General features: G+C 35.9%; 1 protein-coding gene across 4 annotated transcripts in view; it reads right to left on the reverse strand.

Moving 5' to 3' along the window:
* Positions 1 to 496: 496 nt before the first annotated feature.
* The window catches only part of NAA16 (N-alpha-acetyltransferase 16, NatA auxiliary subunit), a 67,276-nt gene continuing 53,214 nt past the window's right edge, over positions 497 to 14,558 (reverse strand). For 3 of the 4 annotated variants that reach the window (XM_060079830.1, XM_060079829.1, XM_060079831.1), the window contains 7 exons: positions 8,572 to 8,785; positions 7,544 to 7,737; positions 6,153 to 6,261; positions 5,630 to 5,728; positions 5,144 to 5,287; positions 2,946 to 3,043; positions 497 to 2,094 (listed from right to left, as the gene is read on the reverse strand). In XM_060079830.1, coding sequence (XP_059935813.1) covers positions 1,897 to 2,094; positions 2,946 to 3,043; positions 5,144 to 5,287; positions 5,630 to 5,728; positions 6,153 to 6,261; positions 7,544 to 7,737; positions 8,572 to 8,785 — 1,056 coding nt within the window. In that variant the 3' untranslated portion in view covers positions 497 to 1,896. Of the gene's footprint in view, positions 2,095 to 2,945; positions 3,044 to 5,143; positions 5,288 to 5,629; positions 5,729 to 6,152; positions 6,262 to 7,543; positions 7,738 to 8,571; positions 8,786 to 13,996; positions 14,138 to 14,558 lie in introns of those variants that run through there. The other variant, XR_009530270.1, reaches the window with a different exon arrangement.

Genomic DNA, 14,558 nt, shown 5'->3' on the forward strand with positions numbered 1-14,558 from the left:
CCCCACGGTCTGCAAACCCCTCACCTCCTATCTTATCAGCTCCCAGGACAGAGGGTCTCAACATCAACATTAGTTCCTTAAAGGGAGCTTTAAAAAGATGTCTAAGGACGGGCTTCCCTGGTGGCGCAGTGGTTGAGAATCTGCCTGCCAATGCAGGGGACACGGGTTCGAGCCCTGGTCTGGGAAGATCCCACATGCCGCGGAGCAACTAGGCCCGTGAGCCACAACTACTGATCCTGAGCATCTGGAGCTTGTGCTCCGCAACAAGAGAGGCCGCGACAGTGAGAGGCCCGCGCACCGCGATGAAGAGTGGCCCCCGCTTGCCGCAACTAGAGAAAGCCCTCGCACGGAAACGAAGACCCAACACAGCCAAAATTAATTAATTAATTAATTAATTAAAAAAATAAAGGAATTCCTTTAAAAAAATATTTTGATAGTGTGAAACAATAACACAAACACAAATAAGCAACTGTGTACAAAATAATTTATTATAGCATTACATAGGTTGGCATTATTTTACAGTAAGGTTTTTTCTCTCAACAATTATGAATCTAAATATTAGCTTAGAGTGAAGGAAAACCATTTTAATTAGAATTGTTTCTCTAAATAAAATCTCCCCTTTTGAATTTATATTTGCCTTTAAAAGGAAGTATTAATGTTACAGACATTTATACAGTTCTGAAAGAAACATATTCAATGATTCCATTACTGTTTTCTGTACAAGACAGAACAAAAGCTAGCACCCCCCCAAAAATATTGCTCAACAATACTATGTTTTAATAGCTAAACTAGCTGATAGTTTAAATTCTCATTTTGCTGATATAAAAATGTATTTAATAGTCAATGCATGGCTATAAGAGCAAGAATATCTCATTGTAATTTGTATTCTACCCTATTATGCTCCCTTGAAGCACTCATATACAAACTACTTGGTAACGCAAAGCAATGTAGCCAAGAAAGCATAACTCTTGCCTGTGAGTCTTTAAGACTGATCTAGATACGCAACAAATTTACCAGTGAACTTCCATGATTAAGAGGCAAACAGATCCCCATATTCTGAGTCATCAATATAAAACTGGAGTACCCCTGTTCAACAGAAAATAGCATTTTCACGGCTATTAAAAAGGAAAACGGTAAATCACACAAAAAGTAAGGTGGACAAAAGGTCAAACTGAAGTAAATTTTAAATAAATATCCGTCAAAAGGAGTTCCATATCACTTCTGACATATAGTTAACACTTTAATACTGATGTGCTTTAATCAAAAGCAAACAAACTATAACAAAACAAACCAATAAGGGATCAAAACATAAGATTCTGAAACGAAACCCAGATCTAAAGAAAATAATACAGCAGAGCTGTATGCAACTTAGGTTAATTGAGAAATTATAGTTATGGTACGAAGTGACAGCACCAATCACAATGCTGATAATTCAAAAGTTTACGAAAGCTGTACAAGTATAGAACAGGTAATCTTAAGAGCTTTTTATGTAAATTGGCATAGTCGGATAAAGAATAAAATGAGCTTACAGCATACTCCATTTAAAAATTCTATCCAATACAGTTGACCTTTGAACAAAAGCAAGAGCTAGGTGCACTGACCCTCCCTCCAAGCAGTCAAAAATCCACATTTAACGTACAGGTGGCCCTCTGTATAAGCAGTCCTTCCCTATCTGAGGTTCTGCATCCCTGGATTCAACCAAATGAAGATCGCATAGTACTGTAGTATCTCCTATTGAAAAAATCCACATATAAGTGGACCCTCCAAATTCAAACCCATGTTGTTCAAGGGTCAACTGTACTTCATTGCATATCTATATTAACATACAAGCTGGAAAAGAAACCCTGATCTGAATTCAACTTTGAGTTTTACAAGAAGTCAACTTTCTATGGGATTTCAAATTTCACTTGCCAAGACATCACAGTTAGCTGTGTGGTTTAGAGCTGCGCTATGACCGCCGACTTCGCTCCCAGCAGGCAGGAAAGCAGAAGTAAAAGGAAGCAGGTTATGACAGGCCATCCTGTATTCTTCATACTGAGAATTACAGCTCCCAAAGCTGCCATCAAGCAGTGCCTCAGAAACCTTTATTAAAGTCTATTTAAACAAGGGAAAAATAAGAATTATTTTTTTTAAAAAACTCTGGTTAATAACTATTTTAATCAAAAGATGCAATTTGTTAATTAAGCAAGAGAAAACCAACAATGCCACACTCTAAAATAACTTCTTGCTATCTGAAATAAGTAATCACCACAAAAAAAAGAACATTTAAAAAATCAATTCTACAAAACCTTAAAAAAGCAATAGGGAACTTGCCTGCTGGTGCAGTGGTTAAGAATCCACCTGCCAATGCAGGGGACACAGGTTTGATCCCTGGTCTGGGAAGATCCCACATGCTGCAGAGCAACTAAGCCCATGCGCCACAACTACTGAGCCCGCGCACCACAACTACTGAAGCCTGCGTGCTCTAGGGCCTGTGCTCCGCAACAAGAGAAGCCACTGCATTGAGAAGCCTGCACACCACAATGAAGAGCAGCCTGCGCCCAGCAATGAAGACCCAACAGCCAAAAAAAAAAAAAAGGCGATAGAATTCTAATACTTAAAAAAAGTGAGTCTCTGAAACTGTGACCACTGAAGTGTCCTTTATTAATAACAATAGTTCCCATTTACTGAGTGCTTACTATATGCCAAGCACTTCACAGTTTACTATTTCAGTTAACACCAACTCTGAGATAGACAGTATTTTCATCCTCACTTTATAAATGAGGAAAAGGAAGCTAAGAAAGGTATCTTGCCTAACATGACACAGCTCATAATTGGTAGAAGAGGTGAGATCCAAATCCATACATAACTCTGAAGGGCCAATCAAGAATTATGTTGTAAAGATATGTTTTGTTAGATCACTCAGTATCCACAATCTCTGGGAATCAGTGTGTGAAAACTCTTACCTTTACATTTTTATCTTTTATGGTTTCATCCAGTCTAGTGGCAATAGCAATTGCTTTCTCTTGCCTTGACTTGTCCAGAAAATACATCATTTTAGCACCTGAAATACCAAGACATTACAAAATGAGTGCATTCCTATGTCTTACATTTGATTTGATTTATACTCCTCAGTGACTTAAAACATGGTTCCAGAGACTTCCCTGGTGGCACATGGTTAAGAATCCACCTGCCAATGCAGGGGAGACGGGTTCGATCTCTGGTCCGGGAAGATCCCACATGCTGCGGAGCAACTAAGTCCGTGCGTCACAACTACCAAGCCTGCGCTCTAGAACCCACGAGCCACAACTATTGAGCCCACGTGCCACAACTACTGAAGCCCGCACACCTAGAGCCCGTGCTTCACAATGAGAAGCCACTGCAATGAGAAGCCTGTGCACTGCAACGAAGAGTAGCCCCTGCTCGCCGCAACTAGAGAAAGCCCACGCGCAGCAGCGAAGACCCAACACAAAATGAATGAATAAATAAATTTATTTAAAAAAAAAAAAAAGAGAGCAGTGTGACAGACGGACAACAGGAAAATATTTGCATATTCACGAAGAAAATAATTTTTAAAGCTGTTTTAAAGTAAAATCCAGTTTATATTCCCCCTATAAATTACATGCTCCATGTTCTATGCTCATTTTTCTATTGGGCTTTTATTAATTTATATTTCTATTGTTAATTTACAAGAGTAGTATGTATATTATTAACTTTTAATTAGTTACATATCTAATGTATTTTTCCCACTTGGCCTTCTGACTTTATGGCTTTTTTTTTAATGCGGCAAAAACTATCTTTTCCTTAGAATTTCATGATGTTTAGAAAGGCATTTCCCATTATTATAATAAAGAAATGTCTCCCTCCATTATTCTGTGTTCTTAAAGAGAAATTCTTATTTGCCCTTACTACTAAGAAGTGCTGTAATTTTTCACAGGAATTAACTTTTTTTCCATAGATATCACAACCAAGCAGTATCCCTTTACAACAAGAAAGGTCAGGTTAAAATATTTAAAGTAGGAGCATAGTTAATTATATTATGTACTCCATTCATTTTGTCCCCAACTGCTTTTCCACAATCTTTTTCCAGTTTTCATTTTGCCATCTTGTCATGTTATGAATTTGTATATGCTGCCTGAAATCCTTCCTGTAACAAGACAGGATACAGTAAATCCTCAAAACACAAAATACGGGGACTTCCCTGGCGGTCCAGTGGTTAAGACTCCACGCTTCCACTGCAGGGGGCGCGGGGAACTAAGATCCCACATGCATGCCATGAGGTGTGGCCAAAAAGTGAAAAAGAAAAGAAACAAACCCACAAACACAAAATACATACAGTAATAAAAAATACAAGAAAAAATAAGTGTTGCATAACCTCAACATCCAAAGTCAACCATTAAAGCTTTGATGTTTCTTTTCAGCTTTTATGCCATGTGTATTTTTACACAGCTGAGACTATATGTTAATTCTGCATATATATTACAAAAGTACCCCTGTTATTACAAATCTTTTGAATAAATATTACTTTATATGACTACCTGTCATTTTATATGAACCTACTACCGTTTTCCCTATTACTGGACATCATTAAATTTGTTTCCATTCTTTTCCCCATCCTTACACACAGCATTCCAGTTAATATCTTTGCCCTTAAAGCTCTTTCTTTGCTTTGGATTAATTCTTTAAAATTATTTACACAAATATGTGTGACTACAGCAAAAGACACAGTTGTAATGAAGCTCTTGGTAAGAATGACAAATTGTTTCCCTACATGGCCAGGGCGATTCACACCTGCAGCACTAAAATACAAGAGTGCTTATAACATCTTTCCCATACTTTAGTCTCCTTTTTCCATATAAAAATAATCTTTCCTTTTATGTGGTAGGTTAGGTTGTTTGTTTGAGATTTTTCTTGTTTTTTTTTTGAGGAAGGCCTGTATCACTATGAACTTCCCTCTAAGAACTAAGCTTTTGCTGCATCCCACAGATTTTGTATGGTTGTGTTTAAAAATAATCTTTCCTAATTTGAAAGAACAAAATGGTATTGTGTTCATTTCTTTTTCTCTGATAGCTAGTGAGGTTGATAATCTTTCCAAACTTTTCTTTTTTCATCACATTCTAACTTTTTTCCATAAACATTTTAACCCTGGGAACTAAATACCAACCTGAAAGTAGATGCTGAAGAGAGGTAGCATTATGTTTGAGAAAATCCTCATTAAAACTTTCCAAATCCTTGTTAACAAATATTTTCTGCATTTCTTGAGACAGAACTTTGCTCACAACGTCTGGAAGATTACTATGACTAGACACTATAAAAAGAGAACATGTGAAGTTTATAAAATTTTTGGTCTGTACTTTGAAACAAAATCAATTGAAATACATTTATATTTATTATGAAACTTGATATATTTTATATAATAAAAATAGTATTATTCTTTTGGAATATAAATACATTCTAGCTTAAAATGCACTAATTTCTAACATATCTTTGCTAACATGTTCATTTTATAGATAAATCTCCATTTAAATACTATAAACATTATACTTTTTTTGCTTTACATTGTTACAAATCTCTTTAATGTCCAGCTTAATGGAAGACAGCTGAACTGTCATATTTACTTTTATATAAATATTACCTTTTTTATACTTACCAGATTTAGAAAATTTAATTAAACATTCATGTAACCATGGGTTATTCCTGTTGATGGCAAAAGCTCGTTTGACAGACTGCAGCATTAACAGAAACTTTCCTATGTCAGAAAAAATTATAAAAGTAACAGCATCAATATTTATGTATGTTTTTTCTTCACTTTATTTTAGCCTCACTTAAAATCCAGTAACAAAGTGTTACCTTTCCTATAACATTCAAAAGCAAAATTCAAAGCTGCCTTTGGTTATCAAAGATAATATTATTTTCTAAAGAAATGCTTGAAAAATCATGAAGAATTGATTCAGGTAAACAACTTGTATGACTATTCAAATTATTCATTTGATCATAATATTCTAATTTATTACTCAGTAAAGTTTTGAGTAGCAAAGGAAAAAGGAATTAAGAGCCTTTGTGGAAGTTTGAAATGAAACTCTAAGAAACAAAAATAGATCTAATTCACCAAGATTCTACTGAATATGGCCACCAATAAAATCAAGGATTAAAATCTGGATTCAAACTATTACCTTTTCTAAAATATATTTCAAATGCTAATAGATGAGTGTCAATGTTATCAGCAACAAGGTTCTTAAGAGGTATAAGAAACTTGATAGCTTCTTCTAATGGATTTTCTATCTATTTTGAAACAGAAAGAAAAATTATTATATTTAAAAAGCAGTTACACAAGTCAAATTTCCCCCCAAATTTTATATTAATACATAGCTGAAGTAATTTAGACAGTTCTCTTCATATAACCAAGTAAGCAAGAAAAAATTTTAAAACTATAAACAAATAGTCAATACTTTTCAAAAATGGAAATAGCTGTATTGCTTTTCTGATTATAAAATCAAGATAATTTTATAAAAATCAAAAAAAAAATACAGGAAATTATTCCACAAACTTGATGAAATGGTACTACAAGTACCATTATACTACAAGTACCATTATGCTACCAAGCCCCTTAAACTACAAACTTTTAAAGGAGACAAATATAATTGCACTACATAGTTGAAAAAAAGGACAAGTTTAAAATACTTATACTAGATTCATAGCGAATAAACCAGAAAGCTATTTCCCTAAATATTTAGCTATTCCCCTAAATAGGAAATATTTCCCTAAATCTGGCTCCTAAGTAACTATTAACACTTTGAGAAAATCTCGGAGATAAGATGCTATTCTCTTTGTAGCTAAAACATTATCTAGCAAGGTATATGAAATGCTTCCATATTTAACTGTATTGCTGCTCTAACAAATTACCAAAAATTTACTGTATTAACACAATTTATTATCCTGTAGTTCTGTAGGTTAACATGGGTCTCACTGGGCTTAAAATCAAAGTGTCAACAGGACTGCATTTCCTTTTGGAGGCTTTAAGGGAGAATATGTTTCAGTGTCTTTTTCCAGCTTCTCAAGGATGTCCACACCCTCTGGCTTGTGGCTCCCATCCCACCCCCTTCAAAGCAACAACAGAGGATTGAGTCCTTTTCCCACCACTCAGCTCTCCTCTCCTGCTTCCCTCCCCCATGCTTAAGGCCCCTGGTGATTAATTACATTGGGCTTACCTGGATAATCCAGGCTACTCTCCCTATTTAAAGGCCAGCTAAGTACAACCTTAAATGCCATCTGCCACCTTAATTCCCTTTGCCATGAAATGTAACATGTTCACAGTTTCCAGGGATTAGAACACAGACACCTTTGGACGGCCATTATTCTGCCTACCACAACTACAATTCTATCTATAATTTGCATTAGCCAAAATTTGCATATTATCACTCAAAAACAATTGATGACTATCATAATGATCTTGGCTAATACTACAAATAGCTTCTGATTTACAGATTTAAATAAATATGTTTACGGTCAGAACAGAACGAAATAACATAAATTTTACCAAGTAAAGACAGTAAGTTCATCTCACCCTTTCTAATTTTTCAGGTATAAGTTCTTCTTTGAGACCACTGGTTTCTTCTTCTTCTTCATCCCGTTTTTTCTTTTGATTTTTTTGTTGACGTTCCCTTTCCACATGCTTTTTCTCTTCTTCTAATTTAGCCTTTTTTTGAGCTCTTCTCTGCTTGCTAAGCATTTTCTTCAATTCTTTGGCTGACAGGTTTTCTATAAATATCCAAATAAATGAAAATTCTGAGTCAATGTTTCCAATTTCCTCATATTCTTATTCAATACATACTATTAGTATAGTTTTTTGGGGGGCAACTATATAGAAGTTTTTAGAAAGTGTACTCCTAATGACTAGCTCAAACCTGGCACACAAAATGCAATAGCAAATGCTGCATCAACTAAAATTAACCAATTCTAGCCTGGTTCTGCTTCCTACACAATACATGGGTTTAGGCAAATCATCTTCTCTCAGTCTCAAGTCCCAAACTGTATAAAGTGGAGCTGATGACTATCCTCTTGGAATATGAATATATCAAGGATAAGTGCAATGCACATAAACACCCGTAATCTGATCAGAAATTTGCCTCCATGCTGTATCTCAAATATTCTTAGATATTAACATTTTAGTGAATAAAAGGCTCTATACAGATATTCTCATTGGCATTATTATTTTCAATCAAGTAGGTATTCGAAGTTGTACAAATATATTTTTTTCCCCTAAAAAGCTCAAATCTATCTTCAATTCCTATTTAAGAAAAAAAAAAAAAAACCCCAGCCCATAAACATTTCTATGTTTTCCGAATGGGCCCTACTAACGATAAAAATTAGAATGACTGCAGGTCATTCCATTAGGGTAATTTAGAAGCATCAGCTACAGGACATCATCCTGTCAACTTTTTCTAAGTCTTCCCCCCACTTTTTTTGGTATATCAGTTATCTAATGTTGTCTTCACATCCATCTGATAATATACTTTTTCATCATTATGTTAATGATGTTCTGAAATTTTGTGTTCTTTTCAAATCTCTTTAAGCAAGTCCCTTTTCAGTTACCTGAATTTATTTCTTGTTGTTTGCTTTCATTGGTCAAGGGATTATCATACAATTTCAAATATATTTCAATAGCTGATCTAGCGGCCTTGAAATAGAAGGCATGTCTCCTGAGTATATCTTCTAACCTCAAAAGGTCAACGTAGGCACGAAGGGTCATCTTTCTCATGCAATAAGTATGGAAGTCAAATTGATCGTCGGTTATCTCAAAAAAATGCTTCAAAACAAAACCACAAAATTATCCCTTACGTTTATGTCAATAATGTCTACTTTTGAAAAGAAAATCATAAAAAGCCCGAAAGATAATGTAAGAAGTCACAATTTCACTTAGTTGCCCTCTCCAGTGTTTAACATATGAAGGACCTCAAGGTGTTCTTTGCATTAAACTTAAGTTTCTCTTCCTACGATCCATGCCCATTCCCTATACATCATGTTTTATTATGATACTCAATTTCTGTGAAATAAGTCAGATGAAGGGAATTCCCTGTTGGTCCAGTGGTTAGAACTCAGCGCTTTCACTGCCAGGCCCTAATGCAACCCTGGTCAGGGAACTAATGTCAGATGATCAGGTTGTTTTTTAAACCTGGAAATTACAACATACTGATATTTTAGTTTTAATGAAATACTTCTCCTCAGTATTCCCCCCAAAATCAGCAACGCAGAGTTAAACAGAGGTGAACGGAGACTAAATATATGTGGGTTCACACTGAATGTCTACAAATTAGATGGTTCTACTCAACCAAGAGCTCTTCAAGGACAAGCCTATCATATCCATCCCCACTACCTGGCACAGGGCCTAGCACAGCAGGCATTCAATAAGCACAACATTTGCCAACTCAGGAGAGAAGCTGCTTATCAGTCATGTGACCTGTTAATTTCCTAGAGCCTCAATTATTTAACCTAAGTTAGGAATAAAGAAATATCAATATATACAGCTAATTTCATAAGGTTGCTAAGGGATCAAATAATTATTTTAAAGTTCATTCTGAACAGTAAACTACTTTACAAATGCAGAGCATTATGGTTTTCTCTCACTCATTAAACTCCCATTTATCTACTTACATTCCATTTTAGCAAAAGTTCTTAATCTGGAGTCTACGTATAAACAAGCATAATAACATTTTCCTAAGGAGAGAGCTTGAGGCTTTCATCCAATTCTCAAAGGGTCCATGGCCCAAAAAGGGTTAAGAACTAATCCTCTACATGGAAAAAAGACAACTAACCCTCTGACAAAACAATTTATACTTTTATTTTCTTCCCTACATGCATCTCTACCTCCATCTTCTTTCAAAGTTTTCCCCTATTTTAGCTTTGCCAAAATTATATAGGAAAATGAATGATTCATTACACAAACACAGATCAAACACTGCTACTACTTCATTTTCCCTCTGTCCTGGAGGCCTAGCAACTCACTGTGCAGAGAACACATTAGTAATTTTTCATATCATTTGATAATTTTAGCTATCTTGGTAATTAGAAATACACTATACACAGAATTACAGTAAGTACCTGAGACTTTAAGGGAAGAATACTAAGATAAAAAGAATAAAAGTATACATTGTGAAGGAAAGAAATGGGGAAGAAAAAAATGAACATTTTAAATTAGTTTATATTTCCTAGTTCAAGAATCATGCTTTAATGTTATATTTGAAAGTTGCATCCTCCCATTAAGACGACAAATAATAACAAACTTTTTTTAAATCAAGGAATTACATAGTTGTTCACGGCTAATATAAATCAAGTTATATCTAGCACTATAATATCTTAAAATTCAATACAACTGACTGAGGAAAAATGGCAGTGCCCCAAATCATGGCACACATAATGAGATGAAAACATCTGAGAGATTACAGGACTTTTTTTAAGGGTGAGAAACATTTATGTGTAAAAAGGCAGACACAAGTTTCAAGAGATATTCCTATAGCATTAGTAGACATAGATTTAAGTCAAGTCTTAGAGGGAGCCATATGGAACCACAAACATTTAAGCCGCCTCTTTATCAGTAACAGCCCATAGGCTGCCTCTCTCCAGTTAATGTCTTCCATAAATAGGGTAACCAACTTATCCCAGCTTGTCTGAGGCTTTCTCAGTTTTTCCACTGAAAGCCCTGTGTCTCAGGAACCTGCTCAGGAATGGCATATTCCTACTTAAAAACAATTAAATAATCTTAGGTTGATTTTTTTAAACTTTTAATTTTGGAATAACTATAGGTAAAGGAAGTTGCAAAGATAGTATAGAGATGTCCCATATACTCTTCCCTCAGTTTCCCCACAAGGTTACATCCTATAGTAACTATCAAAACAAAAACCTGACATTGGCTTAATGTGTGTGTATAGTTCCATGTGATTTTATCATATGTAGATTTGTGTAACCACCACCACAATCAAGATAAAGAACTATTCCATTACCACAAAGATCTCCCCAGAACTACCTTGGGGTGATGTTTAAGTCTCCAAATTTATAAAACATAAAAATATACTCGATAACACAAACAGGCAGATAGGTAAAGTTACCTTCCCTGCTCTTCAGCCAAACATGAACATGATATGGTCACTTAGGTCACTGCAGAAATTAGGCACCCTAATTTTAACATACAGCCTATGCCCTTAACTCACTTTGCCCCTCATCATGAACACTAGTTCTCTCTTTTGGGGGTGAGGGAAAATGCGGGGGGAATGCTGGCAGGAATTGCTTAAGTTGTCAAAATTAGGCTTGTATCAAAGTAAGACAAGTCATCAAAAAATTAAGAAATGCTATTCACAGCTTAAAAGTATGGTTTTCTTTAGGAATTTCCTATTAGGCCTTCGCTTCTGACCCAGATTCTCCCACCCAGTACTTCTCAGAGTTGCTGCAGGAGACTAATAGGAGCTCATACATAGAAAGGCTACAAAAATTTCTGGACTTAAGAAATAATAATAACTAGACCAACTAGGGCAATAAGCAACTCTGTTTTCTTTATAGAAAATCGGTTGTTATAAAAGCATGTGTCAGGACTTCCCTGGTGGCACAGTGGTTAGGAATCCGCCGGCCAATGCAAGGAACATGATTGGTTTCAATCCCTGGTCTGGGAAGATCCCACATGCCACGGAGCAACTAAGCCTGTGCGCCACAACTACTGAGCCTGTGCTCTACAGCCTGCAAGCCACAGCTACTGAGCCCATGCACCACAACTACTGAAGCCTGCGCGCCTAAAGCCTGTGCTCTGCCACAAGAGAAAACACCGCAATGAGAAGCCCACACATGGCAACCAAGAGTAGCCCCCATTTGCCACAATTAGAGAAGGCCTGCGTGGAGCAACGAAGACCCAGTGCAGCCAAAAATAAATTAATTAAAATAAATAAATTTTTAAAAATAAATAAAAGCACATGTCAATTTGATAAAGATTAAGATGCACTAGAAGATAAATTTATGAATTTCCTATGGTTTTGATCTATCAGAAATCTTAGATCTTATCAAAAAGTTTTAGAAATATACATTGTTCCTGTTTCAGATATAAATCAATACACTAAAATAATGAGAAACTAATCACCTGAAAAAAAAGGAAAAGAAAGCTCAATTCTTGAAAGATAAAATAGTTAAAAATATTATTCTGAACACAAGTTTACAGCCAATACTTTGAAGGTGGTCATTTTGTCTTATCTTGTTAATAAAACAAGTTCTAAACATTGGATTGGGTTGGACTACATAATCTTTATATATAATCCTAAAATCCTATAAGGGGGGCAAGATTAAGGCAGAAACAGTGCTACAGTGGGCCATTCTAGAAATCTAATGTTTCAAATCCAATTAGTACGAGCATACAGCAGTATGACCTAAGCTGAAACTGCCTTCAATGAAGGAACTCTTGAATGAATTCTTGAAGGGAGAAGGACTTAGCCCTTCTTGGAACTTATTTCTCTATTCAATGACCTTCTATTTAGACGTTCAACTGCAAAATTTTGTATCTGAAAGGTGCTCATTTCTTTACTAAAATATTTAAAACCTAGGCACAAAGCTCAAACAGATACCTATTATATCTTTGATTTCTGTAATTACTCGTAAATCCTTACAATTATATCATCAAGAATTTTCTTTTAGATATTAATTTCATTCGAAATTAAATTCAGAAGCATTAATCAGCAAACATTTAATCACCCTATTTGTACTATACACTAATATTTTTACACATAACCACTAGAAGAGCTAAGTCTTATAATATTTACTTTTTAGTAGAAATCATTCACTATTAAGACTAGCTTACAAGTGGAATATGAAGGACCTTTTCTTACTTATCTGCTTCTGGTTATATTTTCAAGCACCAACAGCAAACCCTAAAGACACTTTGTAAAGTTTCTAGCAATAACAGTTATATAACATGACCAGAGGGTGACGATTTCTACCACGTTTTAATCTCTGATAACCAATGATTTCCTCTAATTTTTTTTCCTTCAAAACTGCTTTCTACCAGTCAAAACATATTTCTTGAACTGGAAGTACAGCTGACCCTTGAACACCACCACGTGGGCCCACCAATATGTGAATTTTTTTCAACAGTAAATACTACAGTACTACACAATCCACGGTTGGCTGCATCCATGGATACAGAACCACGGATATGTAGGCACCGCACAAACAAAGAGCCATCAAGAAGGCACAGAGGGATTCTCAACCTCACACAGCGCTGGCACCCCAACGCCCACTCTGGTCAAGGGTTCAACTGCAGTAGTTCAAAATCACTGAAAACTCAGGGGAAAGCAAAGTCTAAATGAAACTTAGTAATGGAATAGCTAGTAATCATAGTCTAACAATCTTCAAAAAATATTAAAAAGAATAAAGTAGTACAGTTACTAATGTTAGGAGGAATGGGACTAGAGCTGGAAAAGTTCATAATGATCCCCAGGTGTTCAAATTTGACTTTCACAGAAAATCTGATAAAGTTCTAATTATGGTCTTGCTGGAATTACTGGTCCATATGTGCCGAGCAGGCTGTTCATTCAGGAAACAATCTACCACTCCCTGAGAACATCCTGGTTAATAAAAATGTCTTTCCTTAGTAACGAGCAGAATGCTTTTAGAGTGACCATCATCTAGGAGTATCGAAACAAGCTAGTGATCTAGGTTTTGTCACAGAAATAAGAGCCTGATTTAAACTTAGAATGCTTGGATACTGCCTGAATATATCATCCAAAGGCTTTATATTTTCCAAGAAGATGAGAAGGATTTTCCCCAGCAATCCAGCCATCAAGCCCAGGCTTAAAAAGGAAAAAAAACAAAACAAAACAAAGCAAAGCAAAAACTAAGCTATTTCTAAAAGGGCTCAGGTAGAATCCTAGTTCCAGTTCCCAACCAAAGCCACCCCCTAAGATTTAGCCTTCCTTTTGGGCAACCTCAGAAGTTTCATGTGGGAAAAAGGCCAAAGTGACTGCCAGAGTGCAGACATCAGGCTCACCTGACTACGCCGCCTGTGGCTCTATACTGCGTCAGCTTGGGACAGTGCTGCCGAGTGACCCCCAGCTGAAGGCTGCTGAGGGCTGCCTCAGGGGTGCATTTGTGGCTCTTTTCCTCCTGTGGTCCATTTGGAAGGAGAGTGCTTCAGAGATGACAAAGAACAGGAAAACAAAAATTCACACACAAGGAAAAGAAAAGTCCCCTTACTAAAGGCACATCACACACATAATCCTAGCAAGTAATAAAATAAGCTTGCAAACCAGCCACACATTGTGTACAAAGTGCTGAATGTGAGAACAAATATCCTGGGAAGACAAACTGGAGAGAGGCTGACTATAGAGCAGATCCTGACATAAAGAGGAGAGAGGTGGCCATCAGCTTGTGCATCTTTCTAGGCTAGAGATGAAAATCAATAATGGCCCGATTAGGGAATAGAAATTTTGAGTATATGTTAATAATAGCAACAATAACTTACTAATCTTTTCCTTCTTCCTTCAGGCAAAAGTATGCAGACATGTCGAAATCATAACCATTTGAGGATCAAAAGAAAGCAATCATTTATT

The sequence above is a fragment of the Mesoplodon densirostris genome, chromosome 17 (assembly GCF_025265405.1).
Source record: "Mesoplodon densirostris isolate mMesDen1 chromosome 17, mMesDen1 primary haplotype, whole genome shotgun sequence".
Classification (NCBI taxonomy): domain Eukaryota; kingdom Metazoa; phylum Chordata; class Mammalia; order Artiodactyla; family Ziphiidae; genus Mesoplodon; species Mesoplodon densirostris.